The sequence below is a fragment of the Sus scrofa genome, chromosome 12 (genome assembly GCF_054392235.1).
Source record: "Sus scrofa isolate SSC_HxYL_T2T_F1_AM1 chromosome 12, Sscrofa_HxYL_maternal_Yorkshire_Landrace_v2.0, whole genome shotgun sequence".
Taxonomy (NCBI): Eukaryota; Metazoa; Chordata; class Mammalia; order Artiodactyla; family Suidae; genus Sus; species Sus scrofa.
Genome location: NC_139394.1, coordinates 3,529,835 through 3,552,707, shown reverse-complemented (window position 1 = coordinate 3,552,707; position 22,873 = coordinate 3,529,835). Strand labels below are relative to the sequence as shown.

At 56.0% G+C, this 22,873-nt stretch overlaps 1 protein-coding gene across 1 annotated transcript in view; it reads right to left on the bottom strand.

Annotated features, from left to right (window-relative positions):
• The window catches only part of DNAH17 (dynein axonemal heavy chain 17), a 111,746-nt gene that overhangs the window by 82,781 nt on the left and 6,092 nt on the right, over positions 1-22,873 (bottom strand). Inside the window, exons 4-17 of the mRNA XM_084983417.1 lie at positions 19,293-19,451; positions 16,632-16,993; positions 15,200-15,393; positions 14,259-14,451; positions 14,031-14,130; positions 13,687-13,772; positions 13,345-13,470; positions 12,409-12,561; positions 12,189-12,275; positions 10,406-10,573; positions 10,044-10,160; positions 3,491-3,756; positions 2,719-2,914; positions 782-928 (exon numbers count right to left, since the gene is read on the bottom strand). Coding sequence (XP_084839543.1) covers positions 782-928; positions 2,719-2,914; positions 3,491-3,756; positions 10,044-10,160; positions 10,406-10,573; positions 12,189-12,275; positions 12,409-12,561; positions 13,345-13,470; positions 13,687-13,772; positions 14,031-14,130; positions 14,259-14,451; positions 15,200-15,393; positions 16,632-16,976 — 2,178 coding nt within the window. The 5' untranslated portion in view covers positions 16,977-16,993; positions 19,293-19,451. The remainder of the gene's footprint in view (positions 1-781; positions 929-2,718; positions 2,915-3,490; positions 3,757-10,043; positions 10,161-10,405; positions 10,574-12,188; positions 12,276-12,408; positions 12,562-13,344; positions 13,471-13,686; positions 13,773-14,030; positions 14,131-14,258; positions 14,452-15,199; positions 15,394-16,631; positions 16,994-19,292; positions 19,452-22,873) is intronic.

Here is a 22,873-nt window from a genome sequence, read left to right as displayed (position 1 = left end):
TGACTTTCCAATCGCCGGGGGTACAAATCCACGTCCTTAGGGGATTTTCCCAGACTCCCCAGAGGGTTTTTTTTTTTTTTTTTTTTTTTGTCTTTTTGCCTTTTCTAGGGCCGCACCCGCGGCATATGGAGGTTCCCAGGCTAGGGGTCCAATCAGAGCTGTAGCCGCCGGCCTACGCCAGAGCCACAGCAACGCAGGATCCGAGCCACATCTGCAACCTACACCACAGCTCAGGGCAACGCAGGATCCTTAACCCAGTGAGCAAGGCCAGGGAACGAACCCGCAACCTCATGGTTCCTAGTCGGATTCGTTCACCACTGCGCCACAACGGGAACTTCCCAGCAGGTTCCTTAAAGCACCGCACACGGGCTCACCTCGCTCAGGCATTAACGACAGAAACAACCCTTAAGAATAAAAAACACATCTGAGGGACCTGGGGGGTCTCCAGAGAGGGCAGGTGGCATCAGTAAGAAGCCATGGCAGGCGCTCAGCTCCCGCACTGACTCTCCCACCCCCTGGACTTGCCCAAAGTTTTTATTAGCAGAACAACAGCGTTCACATTCACGGTTGAAGCTAACCGGCTTCCCTGGCGTGTGCTGGGTGGCTTTTGTTTGGAAATTCAGAGGCGGGTGATCAAGTTTCTGTTTTTAGTCTAAATAATCTTTGTTGGATTTCTTTTTCTTTTCTTTTGTCTTTTTGTCCTTTATAGGGCCGCTTCTGCTCCACGTGGAGCTCGTACACCGGCGCTTGTTCTAAACGAAACAGTGCGACCCCCGCTCACCTCGTTGTACCAGCCGACGATAAGTTCCAAGTTGCCCACGAACTTGCGGAAGGTCTCGTGCTGCGAGAACAGGGTCTCGGCGCTGCTGGGGACCTCTTTTTGTTGCTGGAAGTTCAAGTACTTGACCTCTCTCAGCACCGCCACCAACTAAGGGGGACAGAGAGGATGGGAGCGGTCAGGGTGGGGGGACGTCAGTGGCACAGCACTTGGCTGCACAGGGGAGGCTCTGTCCCTGGCACACAGGTGGGGGTCTGTCCCTGGATGCTCCTGCAGCCAGGGTTGGGTGTGGTGCCACAGCTGAGGGAGGCGTGGCCGGGGTGGGCTCTGCTGGCAGGATCAGGACTTCTGCTCCCTGCTGGCCCGTCCTGATGCCAGCACAGCGATGGCATCACCCTAGCTCCCCAGGTTTTTGGAGGAACACTCAGCCCCATGTGGTCTCTGTGCTCCTGGCCTGGCCCTCTCCCCAGTCCCTTGGCACGCAGCATCAGAGGGACCCTTAGGAACCCAGACCAGATCAGGGCCCCCCGCTGCTCAAAACCCTGCAGTGGCTGCCGCCTCACCCAGAACGAGACCTCGCCCTTCTGTGGTCCATGAGGCCCTCCGAGCTCCATCCTCCTCCGCCCTCTGCTCACCTCCTCTCCCCCCACCTCCCCTGCGCTCCCTCCACCCGGCCCCACTGGCCCCCATGCTGCTCCCACAGCACCCGGCCACGTCCCTTACCCCCTGGGGGTCTCTGCTCACATCCCCAACTGCAACCTGCCGCCTTCCTGCAGCCCCGTCCGTGCCCCCCGACCTGCCCTTCCCCTTCGCTGGGGCACCGACCGCCACCTCCTCACGCATTAGAGGTAGGAGCGCTCTGTGCTGCTGGTTCGACGGTCCCTCCTCCCCGCCCCCGCCCCTCCCCTGCCCACTTCTGTCATCTCTGCATCTCTCTCTCTCCCTATAGGAGAGAAGCTCCAGAAGGAGGGCCTTGTGGGTTCACTAATTTATCCCAAGCACCTGCACAAAGTAAGTGCTCAGAAGACACTTGCTGAAGGACAGCGTGAGTTTTGGTCAGAGATGGTTTTAGAGGAAATGTCACATGTGGCTTCCCTGCCTCCTGGCACCACTGCCTGGATCCGAGCAGGGAAGACGCTTCCTTGTAGGGCAGGTGCTTGTAGGGCTTCAGGCTGCCTCAGACCCTGTCCTTGTACACGGCCAACTACCCGGGTTTGGGCCCTGGATGGGGTGAATTTCTTCCAGCTTGCCCGACTTGACTAGAGCCTGCTAACTTTTTTTTTCCTTAATTCTCAAATTGACACTTCTTCTTGGAATCCATGAAAGGCACACCAGCTTTTTCTTTTCTTTTTTGTCTTTTCTAGGGCCACACCTGCAGCATATGGAGGTTCCCAGCCTAGGGGTCGAGTCAGAGCTGTAGCCACCAGTCTATACCACAGCCACAGCCACAGCCACGCCAGATCCAAGCCGCATCTGCGACCTACACTGCAGCTCATAGCAATGCTGGATCCTTAATCCACTGAGCAAGGCCAGGGATGGAACCTGCAACCTCATGGTTCCTAGTCAGATTCGTTAACCACTGTGCCACGATGGGAATGCCCAGCCCAGCTTTAAAATAGCATACTCATTTGAGCTTTGTTCGAGATGCTATGATTTTATCTCGTATCTTAAATATATCTTGGGCATAGTTTTTTTTTGGCTGCACCTAAGGCACGTGGAATTCTCGGGTCAGGGATCAAACCCACAGCACAGCTGCGACCTGCACTACAGCAACACCGGATCCTTAACCCACTGTGCCACAAAGGAACTTCCTATCCTGGGCATACTTAATAAAGCTTTAGCTGAACATGACATGAACGCCAGCCCACAAGCCCCGTGCTCCCCCTCAGGGAAGCCCAGGTCCCGGGGCAGTCTTCCGATGCTGTGGCCAGAGCACCCACCGCTTTGCTGAAGTTGACGTGGATGAGGCTGGTGACGGGGTCCCGCTGGATCAGGGGCTGCCCCAGGTTGAAGTGGCAGTCCTGGTCCACCCCCGCCACCCACTGCTGGTAGATCCTCTCGCGGTAGTTTCTCAGCAGCTCCATCATCTCGTCGTACTTCTGGTAGATCAGCTTGGCCTCCTCGCTGGACATGACCCTGGAATCAGAGTTGGGAGGAGGGTCGGGACCCCAAGAGGGTCTCCCTGGGGGCCTCTCCAGCCCCACAGCCACCAGCCCAGAAAGCCAAAGGACAACCCTTGCAATGCTGGTCCCGAATGGCCAGGACTTGACTCATAGCTCCCAGCTTCCCTCATCTGGCACCTCCCTTCCAACTTAGGACCAACCAGAGAGAACCAGAGATGCTTAAACACAAACGACAGCCTCCACCCAGGAGCCAGGAGCCAGCAGCCCCCGCCGTCCACCTGCCTTCCAGCTTCTGCCAAAAGCAAGTGCCAGTGGCTGACTCCCTGCCCTGGCCAGTGCCAGGGAAGTCGCCTTTGCTGGTCCTATTTGGGTGTCTTTGTCCTTTATCCTGACACCACCTGCTGAGAAGGCACCCAGAGCAGGGGGCCGCACGGAGAGGGTCTCTCCTAGAACCATGGCCTGGGAAGGAAAGGCTCGGCCGATGTGAAGGGACCTGCCTCAGAGGTGGGACAGACACCCACGCCCATGCCCCACCCCTGCAGCTGGGGAGCGGCTGTCTGCCTGGTGCCTGCCGGGCGCCCGCACTCACGGATGCTCAATGTGCTTGAGGTCCCTCATGGGGGCCTCCAGCCTCTCCTGCAGCTCCAGGCTCCACTTGAGCTGCCCGGCCACGGGGGGCATATTTTTGTGGATGGGGGGGATGTTCCCATCGGCCGAGGCCGCCATCTGGGCGTCGTACAGGGCCTTGGTGTTGTCCAGCTCCGTGTCGAACAGCTCCAGCATGACCGAGTACCTGGGCACCACCTCGGCGAGGATCAGAGGCCGTTCCAGGAGGCCCCCGCACATGTGCAGGAGCTGCGGAGACACGAGACGCACCTTCGCGGGGGGGCCCACCCCCAGCGGCGTGGCTGCGGACGCCGTGCAGGCGGCCACCCTTCAGGACAGGAAGACACGGGCCCTTGAGACAAAGACGCTTCCTCTGGGCAGCAGGTGGCTCGCCGGACCCCTGTGGACTCTTGCTGACATGAGCCGAGTCCCTGCGTATGAGCTTGTAAACCAACAGGACCAACGAGGTCCGAGGTCTAGAAAAATGTATTCCAGGCCCAGGAGACGTCAGGGTTTGGGCAAAGAAGATTCTGGCGGTTGAAAGATACCGTTTTAAAAGTTAGGGGAAAAGACTCCCCCAAAACCAAAAACCTGCCATGATACGGCACTTGCGGAATGAGAGCTTACGCTACACCCTGACGGAGAAACGTCTCGGTCGTGGGAATTCTTCCTCTTAGGAAGGGCACTGACCCTCGAGGGCCTGCCTGGGGCAGAACACCACCCCCAGGTTCCCTAAACCACTAAGCTCACCCCATGCTGGGTGTGGGCGGGCGTCCTGGGGGTGCCCTGGGACTGCCAGGAACTTACGAGGCATTTCTTCTCTCACAGCCTGGGGACAGCAAGTCCACAGTCAAGGGTGACTGGGGGGGTGGGTGCTGGCTCCCGCTGAAGGCCCCAGGGAGAGCCCAGCCCAGGCCCTCCCAGAGTCCCTGGGGGGTGCCGGCTGTGCTCCCCGTGCCTCCGGTGTCACGTGACCATCCTCCCCGTGTCCAGCTCTGTGTCTCTCCTTACACAGACGCCAGACACTCGGGGTTAAAGGCCCACACCCCAGCAGCGGGACCTCGGCTTCCATCTCAGTTACGTCTGCCAAGACCTCATTTCCAATCATTCACAGGCGCCGGGTCAGGACCTCAGCATCTCTCTCGAGAGGACACAGTTCGGCCCACCCACAAAGGGCCGCGTGTTTGGCCTGGAGCTGACCGGGTGAAGGAGGCAGTGGGGACGGGGCCCAGACCTCACACAGGTGCTCAGCGTGGGAAAGTCGAGCCCTGGGGATTTGAAGGAATCACCGGCGGTGACGGCAGGGTTCACGCACAGGCTGAGCCTCCAGGGAGCGGGGACAGCCTGAGTCCCCAGCCATGTGTCGCTTCCAGGTTCCGTCCACCTGGGAGCCCTGACCTGGGAGGACAGTGCACGTTTCTGAGCGCGGTCACCACGCCCAAGCACCTTGCAAGCAGCGAGCGTAACACCCTCGTGGTCTGCGGATGCCACACTGGCCATCACTCAAAAAATGAAAAGCTTCGTGGAAGAGAGTAAGACAGAATCATCTGGGTGTTTCCCTTAGGGTCTGGCTGGAATCAGGGGGGTGGCTCAGATAAAGATCCCTGTAGGGGTTCCCATTGTGGCTCAGCGGAAACCAATCCAACTAGGAACCACGAGGTGGCAGGTTCAATCCCTGGCCTCGCTCAGTGGGTTAAGGATCCGGCGTTGCCATGAGCTATGGTGTAAGTCACAGACACAGCTCGGGTCCCATGTTGCTGTGGCTGTGGTGTAGACCAGTGGCTACAGCTCCAATTAGACCCCTAGCTTGGGAACCTCCATATGCCACAGGTGCGACCCTAAAAAGACAAAAAAAAAAAAATCCCTGCACTGTGGTGACCACGCACTGGGGACTGTGCAGTGGGTGGGTGGGGGGGTTACTGCAACCTGGAGGGAGGGGACGAGGGGAAGGGGTAAGAGATGCCCGAGGCTCTCTCCCTCCATCCCTCGCATCTCCTGCCTGGCCCAGCCCATGGGGGGTGCAGAAGATTCCCAGAGGAAAAGGGGATTAATCAGGGCTCAACAACCCCTATGGAGAAGAGTGTGGAGGTACCTTAGAAAACTATACACAGAACCAGAATGTGACCCAGCAATCCCACTCTTGGGCATCTATCTGCACAAAACTTTCCCTGAAAAAGACACATGCACCCTCATGTTCACTGCAGCTCTATGCACAACAGCCCAGACATGGAAACAACCCAAATGTCCACCAGCAGATGACTGGATTAAGAAGATGTGGTACATATAGACAATGGAATACTACTCAGCCATAAAAAGAACAAAATAGTGCCATTTGCAGCAACTTGGATGGAACTAGAGACTCTCGTATTGAGTGAAGCAAGTCAGAAAGAGAAAGACAAATACCATATGGTTTCACTTATATCTGGAGTCTAATATACGGCACAAAGGAACCTTTCCACAGAGAAGAAAATCACGGATATGGAGAACAGACTTTGGTTGCCAAGGGGGAGGAGGAGGGACATGAGGGGACTGGGAATCTGGGGTCAGTAGATGCAAACTATTGCCTTCGGACTGGATAAGCAATGGGATCCTGCTGTGTAGCACCGGGAGCTACGTCTGGTCACTTGCGATGGAGCCTGATAATGTGAGAAAAAAGAATGTATACATGTATGTGTGACAGGGTCACCTCGCTGTGCAGCAAAAAATTGACAGAACACTGTACATCAGCTATAATGGGAAAAATAGAAATTATTAAAAAAAAAATCAGGGCTCAGACCACACAATGCCACTTTCTCTGAGGTACGTGGCGGGGGCCCTTGGTGCCCGGAAGGGCTGGACCAGAGTCCCAGAACTGCCCCGGTTTTCAGTGTGAAAAACGGGACCAAGATCCCTAAAAACGGCCTTTGGGGGAAAGACAGGAATCACGGCTACAGAGGAAGGAGGAGAGAGATTCGGGTCACAGAAAGCCAGGCGGGGCAGCCACCGCCTCAGGAAGATGCTGCTGTAACTCGAATGTCCTTTCTCAGCACCGCCTTCGGGGGGGCTCCCGACTTAGGGGTCACCAGAGCCGTTTCTCTGAAGACTGGCACCTGACCGGTGGAAAAACACATTGCTCTTGCTGGCGGGTGACCCTCTTGACACCGTCCTTCCCTTTCCTCTTTATTTCACATTTACCTGGTGTTTCTGTTTGTCTGTCTGTCTGTTTGCCTCTGGCTTCTGGGAAGGAGGTTAATTTCATTCTCTGCCAGGAGACGATAATGTGGAAAACTGCTCTAGAACTTTCCTGGCTGCGGGGCAATCACTGCCAGTGAGAGAGCATCCAGGCAGCTTGGGAGCATGCAGGGAATCAAGGGGGCGGGGGGCACGAGGCGGGGAGGGAGGGGACCCCAAGGGCCTGTCCCAGTTAGAGCACAGGGCAGCCAAATGGGAAGAAAGGCTTCTCAGGTAGGGAGACGAAGAGGAGCAGATGGGAGATGGCTCATCAGAGTTTTCTCTCTCACGTTCTGATCCAGCACAAACAGAGTTCAGGGTTAGAAAAAGACCTTGAGGAGCACGGAAGCGGATTTAGGCCACGATTTAGGAGTGGGATGTGCCCCACGAACACACCCGGGGGTAGACTGAGCTGCTGCGGTGGGCCTCAGCCCTGCAGGCGCCCCCACCCGCACCCCCTGGGTTCCTCCCGGGCCAGCTCAGGGGTGGTGGGCTTCCTGAGCCCCCAGCTCAGCCCCAGGAAGCCCAGCCCTAGCATCCTCTGGAAGGGTGGCCACCCCCTGGGCTGCCCAAACCAATGGCCTTCTTGGCCACAGCAGCCCAGTGGGTCAAGGGGTCCTGTGAGCAGCCAAGCTCAGAGCTGGTCTGGAGCCCTGGTGTCCCTACTTACTGACCAGCCATGTGACCTTGCGCAGGTTTCTGGAGCTGTCTTAGCTGGTCCAATGGGGCGGACAGTGTCAGTGAGTTTAGCCAAGAACTTGGGTTTTGAGCGCATTAAATGAGATAATACGGGAATGACCGGGCCTCTCCTCCAGGCACTGCATTACCTGCAGCAACCCAGAGGCTTGCAGAGGAAGAGGTGGGGACAGCTCTGACCTGCAGAGGGCCGTGAGTGACAAACACGCAGGGAAGCAGGCGGAGAAATAAACACTCTGCCGGAGCACACACACCACATATTCACCTAAATCCCTAATACCCATTCTCCGGATGAGCTGTCGCCACATAGGCCACATCCCGCCAAGATCACCCTCTCAATCGCTGGGGCAAAGCAGGGCACAGAAGTGCATGAAGAATGCTAGGCTGAGACAATAAGGAGTGGTGAGGCCTGGGGCAAACTGGACCACTGATCTGTCTATACTGGGTGACAGCTGTTCCCTGGCAGCCACTGGTTACCGTGAAGGATGGTGTGGCCAGATCGACTTCTCCAAGAGAGGGTGAAAACCCGGATTTTTATGTGCACTTTCGCAGTTTTTCAATGTTGGTGACCAATGCAAAATTTCCGAACAGTGCCACGTGAGAAGAGGCACATCTAGAGAGACAGCGTGGATGGGTGCTGCCCGAGGTGGGGAACGACTGGGGTGATGGAGAAGGTCTGAAGCTGACTGTGGATGGGGTGCAGCTCTCGGTGCCCCACGCATGGAAACCACTTAACTGCTCTCTTTAAATGGGTGGGCTGTGCGCCCAGCGAACGATGCCTCAAAAGCACCACGTGAGCCAGAAGTCCACCAGCGGGCGCTGGAGCCCAAGCCATCTGTTTCTGACCCTGGAAAGTCCAAAAATCATCTTAGCTACTTCCGAGCCCTGCTACTTAGAGGAGGGAGGATGCAGGTTTACTCTGTTCATCATGTTTTTCTGAGCTTGCTGTGTCAATCAGCTGGCTTCCCTGGCGGCAATTTGTCACAGCAGCATCAGAAAGGTGACACATAGGCTGATGCCGTGAAACTTCTGATCACCACACAGACTCTGTTCTCACCCACACCCACTTATTTAGTCCCCCCCCCCCCACCGCCCCGACAGCTCGGCAAGGGTCCTGGTTTGCCTGGGATCGGGGGCGGGGGGGGGTGTGTCTCCACAATGCTGGACTTTCCGTTTCAAAACCGGACAGTCCTGGGACTAGCGGGGTGAGCTGTGCCCTGGGAACCAGGTCTCCGCCTACGGATAGGACGTGCTTGGTATTGGGTGACTGCCTGCAAGTTGGCGACCTGGCCTGTTGGCCCTGCGTGTCAGCTGCCTCGTGAGCTGAGAGCGGGAAGATCCAGGGGCCGGTCTCCACGCCCCCCACTATGCCCACTACCCAGGGATCCTCCGGAAGGGGGGCACCCACCAGCAGTGGGGAGAGTGTCTAGCCCCTCACCGTCCCAGCCGGCCTGGTCCGTGACAAGGCACCTTTGCTGTTTTACCTGGCACTTTCCTGATTATTTGCAAGGCCAAACCGACAGCCACTATGTATGGCCATTTGCATTTCTCTTTCAAATTGATATTCTCTGGGGGTTTTCCTGCTTTTCTGTGAGCCATTTTAAAAAATGTTTTCATAGCATCCTTTTTTTTTTTTTTTCCTAATGGCAAAGGACGACTCACTTCATGCCTGCAACTTGGAAATTGTAGAAAATACACGACAGACAGACCCATGTCAGCCGTCACCCTGAGACAAGGCTGGGACCTGGGACCCTCTGCTTGCGGCTGGACAAGCATTTTCTTGAGCCACAAAATACAAAGCAGGTACAGACATGGGACTGGAAAGAACTGCCTTGCACGCGCGGTTGGGGCAGGTTATGGACAAGATACACAACGACCAAAACACCCAACTGCTGCTTCTGAAGAGCCAGGAGCCAAAACACCAGGGTTCCGGGAGCCAAGCAGGTCCTGTGCATCCCCGCCCCCCAAGGGGGTGGGCAGACCACCTAAGCCACGCCTACCCTCACCCCACATTCGAACCGCTTGCCCCGCCTTGGGGAGGGAGCAAGGGAGCCGCTACTCCTCTTCACTCTCTCCTGCCTTAGCAGGAGCCCCAGAAAAGTCTTGTGTGAATTTCTCGGGCGGCCTCATCAATGTCTACGGACCAAGGAAGGCCAAGAACCCTGGCCAGTAACAACCCCACCACCTAGAGACGGCTCCTCGAAAGGGTTCTGTGTTTGCTTCTTGGGTCTCAAATACTGAAGAAAGCGGACATTTGGCTCGGCAGCTGCAAATGGGGATGCGTCTTATGTTTACAGCAGCTCTGCCTCGCGTCAACTTTTGCTCCATGCAAGGAGTGGGGGAGCTGAATCAAATAAGGATACAGGAAGCACCGCGTGAACCCGTAAGATAACCACCCCATGCTCACTTTCTTCTCTTCCTGGAAGATGTGGCAGTAAGACCCCCCGGATGCCAGTCAAGGGGCTGCCTGCCAACTCGGGCTAAGGCACCGAGAAAGGGCCCGCGCTTTCTGGGCCCAGCTCTCCATCTACAGAGGACGCTGCCAGATGGGACCAGCCCTGCAATCGTTCCAGGCATCGCTGCGCGGCCTGACGGATTCTCCGTCAACACGGAACCCCAGCCACACGTACCCTGGCACAGGACTCAATAGAACTGCAGTCATCGAACCCTTGGCAAAAGATAGTGGCCAGCCTCCTGTCCAGGTCTTGAATTTTGGTCTCAAAGTCAGCGTAATCATCATCGAAACTCTGAAAGTGAATTCAAACACCAACCGGGTAATCGGCATGAAAAGCAGGGGGCGGGCACCCCCCCCCAGGATTGGGGTTACATCTGGGCTGGGCAAGCTCAGGGGCGTGGGGGCTGCTCCACGGGCAGAGGTTTCGTGCCATCTTTAAGAAAAGCCTTGGGGTCTTCTGCCCCTCGTGCTCACCCCCACGGTGCCTCCCCACTCTTGGGGTGTTTGTCGTCAATCCCACCAAGGCCCCCCACTCACCGAATCTCCGGGGTCCAAGGGGTCATATTTGCAGTCGGCAAAAACCTTCACCAGCTCAAAGACCTCCTCGTAGATCTGGGTGACCTGGCTGCCCAGGATGCTGCCCCTCACGCCCCCGAGCTCGATCTTCTCCAGCTTCAGAAACTCAATGGCTGTTTTATAAAGATTCTGGCGGAGGAAACCCCAGCACGCCTCGTCAGTCCACCTTCCTAACGAGGCCCAGAGCTGGAGTGACTCTTCCAGCTCTGACCCCGGCAGGGAGGGGGAGGGGGCTGGATGCCCAGGGTCCCACGACAGCCTGGAGCATTGGTGTCACTCTGTCTACTGGCCCTACTGTCCTCTAAAGCTGGTTCTGGAACACAGGGGAAAAGACACATCTCCGAGCTGTGAAAGTGGAGGAGGAGGGGGAGGGGGAGGGGAGGGAGGAGGCGGCAGTCTCGCCAAAGGATGCCTCGAAATCCGTCACCCGCTTCCGGGGGTCCCCACTTCCTTGGCCGTGGGAGGACCCCGGTGGAAAGGCATGCAGTGCTTCCCGATGGCCTCACACACCGGACCCCCGACAGCTGCTCGTGTGTAGGTCCCCCTCCGTGGCCGCCTGGGTCTACCTCGCCAACCCCTGAGAGCCCGCCCAACCATTTCTGCCCGCAGTGGTTCCTTCCCTTCCAGAACCCCCAGCGCTCCCCGCACCATTTGGGTGTTTAACCCCACTCAGTCCGACCGAGTCATCCAACGCCTCTGTGCGTACCTCTTATTTCCCCATCGAGCCCCTGGAGGCTCCCTGCAGGGCCCGGTGCCGTAGAGACAGAAGCCCCCCAGGCCGGTGCCAGGCTTGGTGCCATTTCCCCCGAGTGTCTGCCTGGTGGCTGACAAACGTGTGCTCGGGAAGTGGAGGAGGGAGGGGCCCCGGCGCTGAGATGGGAGACGGGGGTCGAGCTCTAACCCAACGAACCAGTGGAGGCCAACAGCACGACCCCACCCTGAGCTCTGGGCTCGTGTGTCCACGGAGCAGGGCGCGGCTGCCCCCCCAAAGCCCGTCTTCCCCAGCAGCTTCTTCCTCACTCGGGACTGATAATGTGGGGACCAAAGGCTAGGTGGCCACACACTCGGCCGGAACCTCAGGGTCTCAGGCTGGAAGCCCTCACTTCAAGGCCCTCAGGGCCAACCTGTGACGGAGACCTGGGGTCCTCGCGGGCCCCGCTCTGCCTCCCAGAGGGTGTGGGCGAGACCCAGACGGGCCTTCCTGGAACCGCTGCTGATGCCGCCACCATGAAATCACCGCCCAGCGGTCACGGAGGAGCCCTCTCTGTTTTACATGGTGGGACTATGAGCACAGGTGGTGTTCCCTAAAGACCGTACAGAAGATGACAGAACAGAAAGGGACGCTTCCTTGCCCTGCTCGTGCCTTCAGCCCCCGCCTCTTTTCCCCAGAGCAAACTGTTTGGAGCCGCTTTGAAATCTCAGTTTGCTGTGTTTCATTATGTATCCAAACCAGTCCTGCTGGCCTCTTCCTTTCTGCTTAGTCCCACCAACTCCCCCCTTGGCCTCCAGGCTTCCTGACCCCGGCCGTGCAATGGGTCATGAACCTGCTCAGAGACAGAAGGCAGGGGGAAGGGCAAAAGCAACCGGAACAGGTGCAGATGCCCCGTTTCCCCGTCACACAGACATTTGGGTGGGACTTCTAACTCCCGACTGGGAGCCGACGTGAAGGCCGGAAGACACAGCTCTCCTGAGATGCGGGCAGCTGGGGAGGGGCGGGGGGAGGCGAGCCAAACGTCACTCTTACCTCGATGGTCTGGACACGATGGAAGAAGGAATTGATCCTGGAAAAGGCAAGAGAAGAAGGGAATTCCCAAGGCACCGGCTCCTTGTCCTTTGAGGGGAGAGAGAGACAGAGGGGGGGTGGGGGCCGCATGGCCTCTGACACGTCCGTGTGGCCCAGCGGGGGGGCCACCTGCCCCCCTCTCCCCCTTGCCCCCATTCGCTCCCTGCAAACCCAGCCGCACCTTGAAGAAAAGCTTCATGTTCGCGCAGCAGAAGTCATAGGCCCGGTACAGCTCCTTCAAGACGCTCACGGACAGAGAGATGCCGCTCAGAACCTCCTCGATTTCGCCCTGCAGGCCTTTCAGCACCTCCTCGGGGCTCAGGAAGGTTCGCGTCTGGGCCAAAGGGAGACGTTCCCTAAGTTGGGACGAGCTGCCGCAGTGACGTCCAGGCGCGCTGTCTGCAGTCGCTGGGCAGCTTAGACCAACCTGCCCGGGGCCCCAGCTGCCGCTCTGGCACATCCGCTGCCCCTCTGGCTCGGGTCCCAGCCTGTCTGCCCACCGCTGGGCCGTTTTTGGGGAGCCTGAGCCGCTTCCCTCTCTGGCCCCTCACCCCGTGCTAAAGGCTGCAGCACAACCAGCTCTGGTGGCAGACAGCTAGGGTCCCTCTAAGGGGCTGAGAAACGCAGTCCTGCTACAGCTGCAGGATCCTGGCCACTGGGACCTTCTGGGCCTGCCTGCAGACAGGGCTGCCACTGTGCTTCTAACACATGCAGCAGTGGCCCAGGGTGGCAAGGCTGCATCTCAGGCCCTGGTGGCCGGCGCACAGGTGCTTGTGAAGCGGAAGATGAAGGGGCATCCGCGCCGAGGCAGGAGGCCGCTTGGTGAGGCGCACACAAACCCTGCCAAGACCACGGCTGCGTCTTGGGGTGCTGGGACGCGGAGGAGGAGTAGCCCCGCCTTCCTTCCTCCCTCCTTGCAGCACAGGGCAGGTCGGGCTGGCACTGCCCAGGTCTTGGGAGAAGGCTGGGTGGCCACCCAGAGGGCCCAGCCTTCGCCGGAAGCCTGCAAATCCCCGTGTCAACATCTTTGCCTGTGTTTGAGCTGCTGGGGGTGCCGACGGGAAGAGGGGACCGGAGCAGCGGGAAGGGGAGGGCGGCCGAGGCCGGGTGGGGCTACCGTCTCGATGAGCTGGTTGCAGAACTCCTGCAGGATGACAATGACCCTGGAGGGCGTGTTGTAGTGCTCGGAGGTGGCCCAGATGAAGCAGACGGTGTCCAGCACTTTGGCGATGAAGGTCGGGAGCTGGGAGGGACGGGCCGGGCGGGCGCTTGGCGGCAGCGTCTCGGCTCTCCCCGCCCCGCAGCTCCAGGAGCGCCCCCCACCCCCACCCCCACCCCGTGGAAGGAAGAGGCGCTCCCTCGGTCCTCGCATCCAACCACAGCCAGGAAGCCCCCGGTCCCTGCTCCCCCCAAGGCTCAGCCCGGCCCCTGCCCAGTGACCGTTCTCCTGCCAACACACCATCGTGAAGTCGGCCTGCTCCGTCTCCTCCAGCAAGATTTGCAGAGGCTTCAGGTACAGCACGATATCGTGGGCTTCCTTCAGGCCTGCCCGGAACGAGAACAGGGGCTCAGCCACATGGGGGCAGAACCTGGCCCCCGCCCCCGACGGCCGGAAATGGTGACGGGCAGCTCTGTGTGTCTACAGACACCTGCTCCTCAGGAAATGGGTCTTCCTCCAAAGGAAGCCTCTAGGAAACCGCTGATGGGGAAGACGTATGCCCTCAGGGTGGGCGAGGGGCCCCGCCAGCCTCTCCGATAGGAGTTCTCCTCTTGAGGGCGGGGCCTCCTAGGGCACCTGCTCACCTTCAGTGACGTTCGTATATACGTTTTGCAGAGCTGGCCAGTAGCAGCTTTTGGCTTTTTCCAGGATCTCGACTATTTTATTCACTTTGGGCCTGTTGAGCTGAGACGGGGAGGAGGAGGAAGACGTCAGCCTTTCAACAGAGCCTGGCGGCTGGAGCTGAGGGATTCAGGTGGGCCCCCGGGTCCCCTCGGGGAAGGCCGGGTGCTCAGGACTCCAGCGGGCGTCACCTGCTCGTGGATGCACTTGAGGTTTATCAGCCGGGCGTCCCAGAACTCAAACTCGACGCGGGGCAGCGGGTGCAGCCCATCCAGCAGGGCCTGGGCTGAGTCTTTGCTCAGCACGTCCCGGATCTGGTGGGACCAGTCGATGACAATGGTCTCGATGGCGTGGAGCAGCGAGTTGTCCAGGGAGGAGGGGATCCTGCAGGGCAGGCGGGAGACGTGCTCAGCCGGACGCTGCTGTTCTCCCAGCTCCACCCCTCTGGGCGGAGACCCCCCTCACACCCCCACCGCCACCGAGGCTCTCGGCCACGACAGACCCTGGGGCAACGCTGGCTGTTGCCAGGGACGCTGCTGCCCCTAAGAAAGAGGGGGACGAGCTCTGGGGAAAAAATCCACGTTCCCCATGGCCCCTCGGGCATCTGACTGGGGTCACCCCGAGGCGTGGGCTGGGTTGTGGATGACCCGCCCCTACAACAGGCACCCCAGGAGCAGCACCCCGCCGACAGACTAAGGGAACACGGTGTCACTACAGCCACTCTGAGAGCCACCCATGCCAGGCGGTCGCAAATAGCGCTCAGGGAGGTACAAGGGGACACTTCAGAGCCTTCGTGCTTCCCGGGGCCTCTGGTTCGCCATGGGCTCTATTTAGAGGCACACACAGCACCTGTGAAGATGCCTGCCACGCCCATCACTGGCCCTCGGTACCCACGTCCTAAAGCTGGGTATTATCCCTTTCCTGGCCATGGGACCAGTCACAGTGGGACACCTTTTGCATGTCATGTGATGCTGGGCTCAATCCACATGTGTGATGGAGGCGGAGCTGGAGCCCAGGTATTCAGTGCCTCGTCCCGTTCTGTCCTAGGTCCTCTGACCTCAGGCTTGGCACCCAAAGGCGCCTTCCTGCACCCGTTTCACCAGCTCCGGCAAGACACCTCTCCCTGCCCCACCTCTCCATGGACTCCAGCGTGCCGTCCAGGCTGCCCAGGTGCTCCGGGACGGGCAGCAGGGTCTTGCCCTTGATCTTGCCGCCCATCACAAACATCTCGTTCTTCAGCTTGTGGACCTGCTTCACCAGGTCCTCCGAGACCACACGGGGCCAGCCGCTCAGATTCTCGCTCTGGTTTAACAGCGAGTCGAGAACCTGGAAAGAGAGGCTTCTGAGGCTCTGCCGGAGCCTGTCTCCACCGGGCGACACCCAGGAGGAGCATCGAGCCCTCAGCCTGAGCCCGTCTCTGCAGGAGGAGGCGGGGCCGGCTGCGGTGCCAAGACAGTGACAGCAGCCCAGCCCCCGTGCCCGTGCAGGGGCAAAGCCATCTCCGGGAAGGGAGACCCTTTGCCACAACGGCACACGCGCTGCTCTGCCTGGGGGTGCTGTTACGGGTGGGCTTGTGTCCCCCCATTTAAACGTGGGAGTCCTGACCCCTAGCACCCCAGGCTGTGACTGTATTCGGAAAAGGGCCTTGCAGCAGGTGACTGAGTTAAAATGAGGTGATTGAGGTGAGTCCTAACCCAACAGAACCACTGTCCTTTACAAAAAGAGGACAGGACGCCACGCACAGGGGGAGAGCCCTGTGAAGGCCCAAGGCCATGTGAGGCAGGCCGTCTACACTCTAAGAAGCGAGGCCTCGGAAGGAACCAGCCCTGCCCACACCTTGATCTGGGACCTGCAGCCTCCAGACTATGGTGCTTCGTTTGGGTGGCCCCAGCCGGGAATGATAAATGCCCTGTACTCCAGCTCTAGGCTGGCCACGCCAGCTGCCTCCAGACCCCAGGGGAGGCGGGCCCGGGTCCTGGCTGTGCCCCCCCCCCCCCCCGCCGTGGCCCAAGTTAAGTCAAGGGAGGGAGCACGCCCCCATCTCACGGACGAGAGCACCATGAGCAGGAAAGCTAAGTTCCTGAAACCCTGGCTGCTTCGACTGCCCGGAGGGGGCGACACCTGCCTCGCCTGCCGATGGCGAGTCAGGGGAGGAGGCAGATGGCGGAGACACACATAAAACACCACCTGTTTTTTTCCTTTCTTTACTCAATCTCAGAATTGGGAATCCCATCTACTGGAGCACGAATGGCCCCCACCCTCGGAGGCTACGAGGGGGACGTCCCCAGTGCAGCACGGAGGTGCCAGCGATTTCAGAGAGGACAGGCCGTGGCCGGGGCCGCCCAGCCCGCAGGTGCCCAGCATCCCCTGGAGGTCTTGATGGAAAGTGTGTCTGTCTCCACGGACCGGGCAGCTGGCCTGAGCCTTTGCATGTCTAACCCGCTTCCAGGCCTGGGGACCCCCTCTGAGGAGCAGGGCTCTCGGCCGCTCATGGAAAGTAGGAGAAATAGGTGACCCGCCCCCTGAGCCCTCGCCCTGCCCCAGGGCGGCCTGGATGCACCCACCTCCTCCACGACGGCGATGAGCTGGTCCACGGGCGCAGGGCCGATGTCCCCGTAGACCAGACGGTCCTTGTAGTTGTCCTTGCTGATGCTGTCGGGTCTCTTCTTGATGAAGTACAGCCCTTTGGACTTGAGGGAGGCGGGGAAGCCCAGGCAGGGCGAGATCGTGCCGGCGGGGCTCAGCGCCAGCACCAGAACCAGGACGTCCGGCTTCTCGAAGAATTCGGTGAGCAAACCCATGTTCTCTTCCACTGAGACCATTTTATGCCACTTGTCTGGCTTGAACTTGAGGAAGACGGACGCGACGCCCTCCAGATACTCTAATCTCACGTCTGGGGTAATTGTCATGTTGACCTTCTGGGACCCTGTGATGCGACGGAGACACGGGACAGAGACACGGGTGCAGCCCAGGCTCCTGGGGAGACCTCCCGCCCGTCCCGGGGACCATCTGAAACCCCTCTTCTAACCAATAGAAAAAGAAAAGGGGTGAGTGACTACACCGTTTCCAGCTCTGGGGGCGGGGGTGGGGGTAGGTAAGGGACCGGGGGGCCGGTGTCCATCTGCTCTGGCCGGACAGCTGCCCCCTGCCCCATGTCGGGTGACACCATGGAGCAGGCGACATGGCAGGAGTGATGCGTGCGCTACCTGGGACCATGTGGTGAGCAGGCTGGGAAGGGAGAGATGAGGGCTGGGAACAGGGAAGGGTCACAGCCAGAGTCAGGAGGTGACTGGGGGGGCAAAGGCCAAGTGGGGCCGCAGAAGGGTCAGGTTGAAGGGTCCCAGGAAGGTGACATCCCACCCCCAGGATAGGCGCCAAACTCAGACAGGAGGGGTGGGGAGTTTCCTGGTGGCCAAGGATTCGGCGTTGTCACTGCTGTAGCTTGGGTTTGACCCCTGGCCTGGGAACCTCCACACACCGTGGGCTTAACCCCCAGAAAAAGATCCCAGACAGGAGCAGGTGGACCCCACATGCGGGTGTGAAGTCCATCTCGCTCCCCTGTCCTAACCTCAGCCATAGTGAACCCCAACTTCTGGCCAGCCCGTCCGCCTCTCTTCCATCCGCCACCCCCATCATGTGCCCCTAAGAGGATCCCCACGGACCCCTCTGAAGCTCACATTCCCCCGGAGAATCCCTCAGAGCCCTGGCTGCGCGCCCCTGTGGCCCGAGTTAGCTCAGAGGAGGGGTGGGCTTAACTGGAGAGCTGGGGGGATCCCCTTGAAGCCCCAAAGGCCAGGACCAGGTGAGGCACAAAATTTAAAGGGATGCCCGGACTCTCAGTAACCAAGACAAAAGGTCTTTCAATACTTTGTAACAAGCAAAATTAATACGAATTCATGCTGAACAAAATATCAAAATCCCAAATAACTGTGGGCTCTGTCCAGAGGGCCGGCCTGGGGCAGGGGAGGGGAATGCGTTCTGCAGAGTTGAGTGAAAAGACACGCCTGATGCTGGCTTTTGTCACAGCTTGGTGGAGGGGCGTAGCTCCTAGATTTCTGTGGGGACTTGGGGGCACTCAGCTCCTCTGGGGGCCTGTGGACCATGTGGACAGGGAGGGACCGCCCAGCCGCTGTGTCGCTCCTCCAGCCCAAATTCCCAGACTTTCTCTGACTCCAGACCTGACAAGCGCACTGTGCAGATGCCAGCACTACTCAGAGTCTGGCCTTTGGGTCGACCAAAGCTACTGCTGTTGAAAGTCTATCGGTCCGCAGTTCCCCCGAAAGACCCTCCTAACCAGGAAAGCAGTTGTCTTTCAGCCCGTCCGCTGTACCACGACGGGAGGGAGGCAGTAGCCTCGTAGAGTTATCCCCATGGTCTGGGGTTTATTCGGAGTCAAATCTCTCCATGAGGAAACTTGGGGAAAATACATCAAGTGAGCAGCAAGGACTCTGGTGGCCAGTGAGCCAAACCCATATGCTGGCACATCTGTGAACAAAGAGGGGGCGTGCCAGCCACCCCGCCCATAAGAAGCTCCAACAAGAGCTGTGCGTGTCTGTTAAGTCACCCCCCCCCCCCGGGCTGTCTGAGCCAGCATCCCTGTCCTCGTCGTACAGACGTGGGGACAGGAAGGCAGGGGAACCCTGGGGGTCAAGGCAACCAGGCAGGTCTTGCCAAGTTGGCAGTGCTCCTGGCATTTAAGGGAGCAGCCTCTGACGTACAGTTTCTGGAGATTAGGGCCTTTACAAAATCAACTTTTCTTCCAAGAATGGCATCAGGGTGGACCCCTTCCCGAGGCCCCCGGGTCCCCCAGGTCTCTGTCCCCATCTGCTGGTCTTACCTCAACTCCCACCCAGCCACGTGTTGGGGGGAGGCCAGGAGGTCCCCACCGACAGTGCTGTCCCCTGACAACAGCTCAGGAGGAGAGCAAACGCAGCCATGTGGGGGGGTAAGGGGACACCCCGACAGGAGGACGCCAGGGTTAGGGGCTTCCAGGAGGACAGGGGGCTGAGGCAGAGTGGACGGTGGTCTGCCTCAGGGAGACGGGGCTTCAGGAAGGGGCGAGGCCAGCGGTGGCAGCCCACATGCTGGGCGCAGACCCCCGACTGGGTAACAGAGCCCCTTCCAGGGCAGGTGAGGGGGCCGCTGCCAGGCCCGGGTTCCCCTCTGTCCTCTGGAACCCCCTTGGCTTTGCCTCTGAGCACCACACACAATTCACAGCGACTCACCTGCTGAGGGCAAACAGCTGCTCGGGCAGCAGGCAGAGCCAGGTGATGGGAAGCTCCCTCCCAGACCAGTAAAGCAAATGGCTCCCTTCCCCTGAGGGATGCCAACTGCCGCGGAACTTCTGCTGGGACCTGGGGCTTCTAGAACCTTCTCCTCAGGACCTGAGGGACCAGTGGTGCCAGAGCAAATGAACAACCATCCATCACCCACCACCGGGGAAAGGCTTTGGGATGGAACAAGCTTTGCCTTTAAAGTAGAGCATTTAGTCCACTTTCATTTCATAAAATGACTAATATATGGGATTTAAATCTATTATCTCATGAAGTACTTATTATTTGTCTTGCCTCTTCTGGATTCCCTTTCTTTTTCTTTTTTTTTTTTTTTTTTTTTTTTTTTGCTTTTTAGGGCTGCGCTCATGACATATGGCAGTTCCCATGCTAGGGGTCTAATCAGAGCTGTAGCTGCCCTCCTACACCACAGCCACAGCCACGCCAGACCTGAGCCGCATCTGTGACCTCCATCACAGCTCACGGCAATGCCGGATCCTTAACCCGCTGAGCGAGGCCAGGAATCCAACCTGCAGCCTCATGGTTCCTAGTCAGATTCGTTTCTGCTGTGCCACGACGGGAACTCCCCTAAATTCCCTTTGTTTTCCTTTCTTGCCTTCTTAAATAACTTATTTCATTCCCTCCCTATTATCTTAGTTATTACATATATTTTGTCTTTTAGAGGAACATAGACATTATAACATGTATCCTGATTTATCCTGGCATAAAACTCATTGAAACCTGCTAATGAAACTGAGGGCGCCATGCTGCAGCCCAAGGGAGAACCCCCCTTGGCATGAGGCAGAGGTGTGCCAAGCCAAGAGTTACAAGAAGCCAATTTTGAGTCTCAACATCGGCAGAAACTCTGCAGGCCAGAGGGAATGGCCCAATATATTTAAAGGGATAAAAGGGAAAAAGCTAAAACCAATAATACTCTACCCAGCAAGGCTCTTGTTTAGATTCAAGGGAGAAATTAAAAGCTTTACAGATAAGCAAAAGCTAAGAGAATTCAGCATTACCAAACCAGCTTTACAATAAATGCTAAAGGAACTTCTCTAGGTGGAAAAGAAAAGGCCACAACTAGAAACAAGAAAATTATCAATGGGAAAGTGCACCAGTAAAGGTAGGAAATCATCAAGACACAAATAAGACATCAAAACCAGCAATCGGCAGGAGGGTACAAATGCAGAAATGCATTTGAAACTCACAGACCAGCAACTTAATCTAGTACGTATATAGACTGCTATATTAAGAAAAAGCAATCCAGTGGACAGATCTTCCAGATAGAAAATCAATAAGGAAACACAGGCCTTAAATGACACACTAGACCAGACGGACTTGATTGATATTTATAGAATATTCCATTCAAAAGCAGCAGAATACACATTCTTCTCCAGTGCACATGGAACATCCTCCAGGATAGACCATATGCTTGGGCACAAATCAAGCCTTGTTAAATCTATGAAAATTGAAATCATAGCAAGCATCTTTCCCGACCATGACACTAGATTAGAAATCAACTTCAAGGGAAAAAATTGTAAAAACCCAAACATGTGGAGGCTAAACAATATGCTAGCAAACAACCAATGGATCACTGAAAAAATCAAAGAGAAAATCAAAAAATATCTAAAGACAAATGAAAATGAACATAGGAAGATCCAAAAAGAGACACAGAAGCACACAGTTCTAAGAGGGAAGTTGATAACAATACAACCTTACCTTAGGAAATATGAAAAATCCCAACCAACCAACTAAACTTACACCTAAAGCAAGAGGAGGAAGAAGAACAAAACCCAAAGCAAGTAGAAAGAATCATTAAAACCAGAGCAGAAATAAATGAAATAGAGATGAAAACAACAGAAAAGATCAATGAGACTAGACGCTGGTTCTTTGAAAAGATAAACAAAATCGATAAACTTTTAGTCAGCCTCATCAAGAAAAAAAAAGGGAGAGGCTTCAAACCACAAAGATTAGAAATGAAATGGAGAATTAGAAATGAAAAAGAGGTCACAACTGACTTCAAAGGATCATAAGAAACACAAAGGATTAGAAGAGACTACTACAAGGAGTTCCCACTGTGTCATAGTAAGTTAAGAATCTGACTGCAGCAGCTTAGGTCTCTACAGAGACATGGGTTCAATCCCTGACCCAGAAATTTCCATATGCCATAGGTGCGACCCTTAAAAAAGAGAGAGAGAGAGACCACTGCTAGCAACTCTATGCTAATAAAATGGACAACCTAGAAGAAATGGACAAATTCTCAAAAAGGTACAGTCTTCTGGTATAACATATATATATATATATGTATATATATATGTTATAAATATAACAGACCAATATAAAATAAATATAAACAGAATATAAACAGAATATAAAATATAAACAGACCAATCACAAATACTGAAATTGAAACCGTGATTTAAAAACTTCCAACCAACAAAAATGGCTTTATAGGCAAATTCTATCAAACATTTAGAGAATTGTTAACATCTATCCTCCTGAAATTCTTCCCAAAAAATTAGAGGAAGGAAGACCCCCGAAATCATTCTATGAGGCCACCATCACCCTGATAGCAAAACCAGACAAAAATATCTCCAAAGGAGAAAATTACAGGCCACTATTACTGAGGAACACAGAGGCAAAATACTTTAGCAAACCCAATCCAACAATACATTCAAGAGAGCACACACCATTATCAAGCGGGATTTATCCCAGGATTTTTTCAATATTCATAAATCAGTGTGATATACCACATTAACAAGTTGAATAAAAATCTGATCATCTCAACAGAGGCAGAAAAAGCTTTTGACAAAATTCAACACCAATTTTTGATTAAAACCCTCCAGAAAATGGACACGGGGGAACCTGACTCAACATAATCAAGGCCATATATGACAAGGCCATGGTTAGCATCATACTCAACAGTGAACAGCGGAAAGCATTTCCTCTAAGATCATGAACAAGACAAGGACGTCCACTATCACCAATTTTATTCAACATAGTTTGGGAAGTTCTAGCCATAGCAATCAGAAAAGAAAAATAAAAAGAATCCAAATTGGAAAAGAAGCAGTAAGCCTCTTGCACAACACGATATTCTACATAGAAAATGATAAAGATGCTACCAGAAAACTGTCAGAGCTCATCAGTGAATTCGGTAAAGTTGCAGGATACAAAATTAATACACAGAAATCACTTGCATTTCTATACATGAATAACAAAAGATAAGAAAGAGAAATTAAGGAAACAATCTTATTTACCATAGTGTCAAAAAAGAATAAAATACCTAGAAATAAGCCTATCTAAGGAGGCAAAAGACTTGTACTCTGAAAACTATAAGATGCCAATGAAAGAAACCGAAGATGACACAAACAGATGGAAAGATATATCGTGCTCTTGGATTGGAAGAGTCAGTATTGTCAAAATGACTATATTACCCAAGGCAATCTGTAGATTCAATGCAATCCCCAGCAAATCACCAATTGCATTTTTCACATAACTAGAACAAAAAAAATTTTTAACCTGTATGGAAACACGAA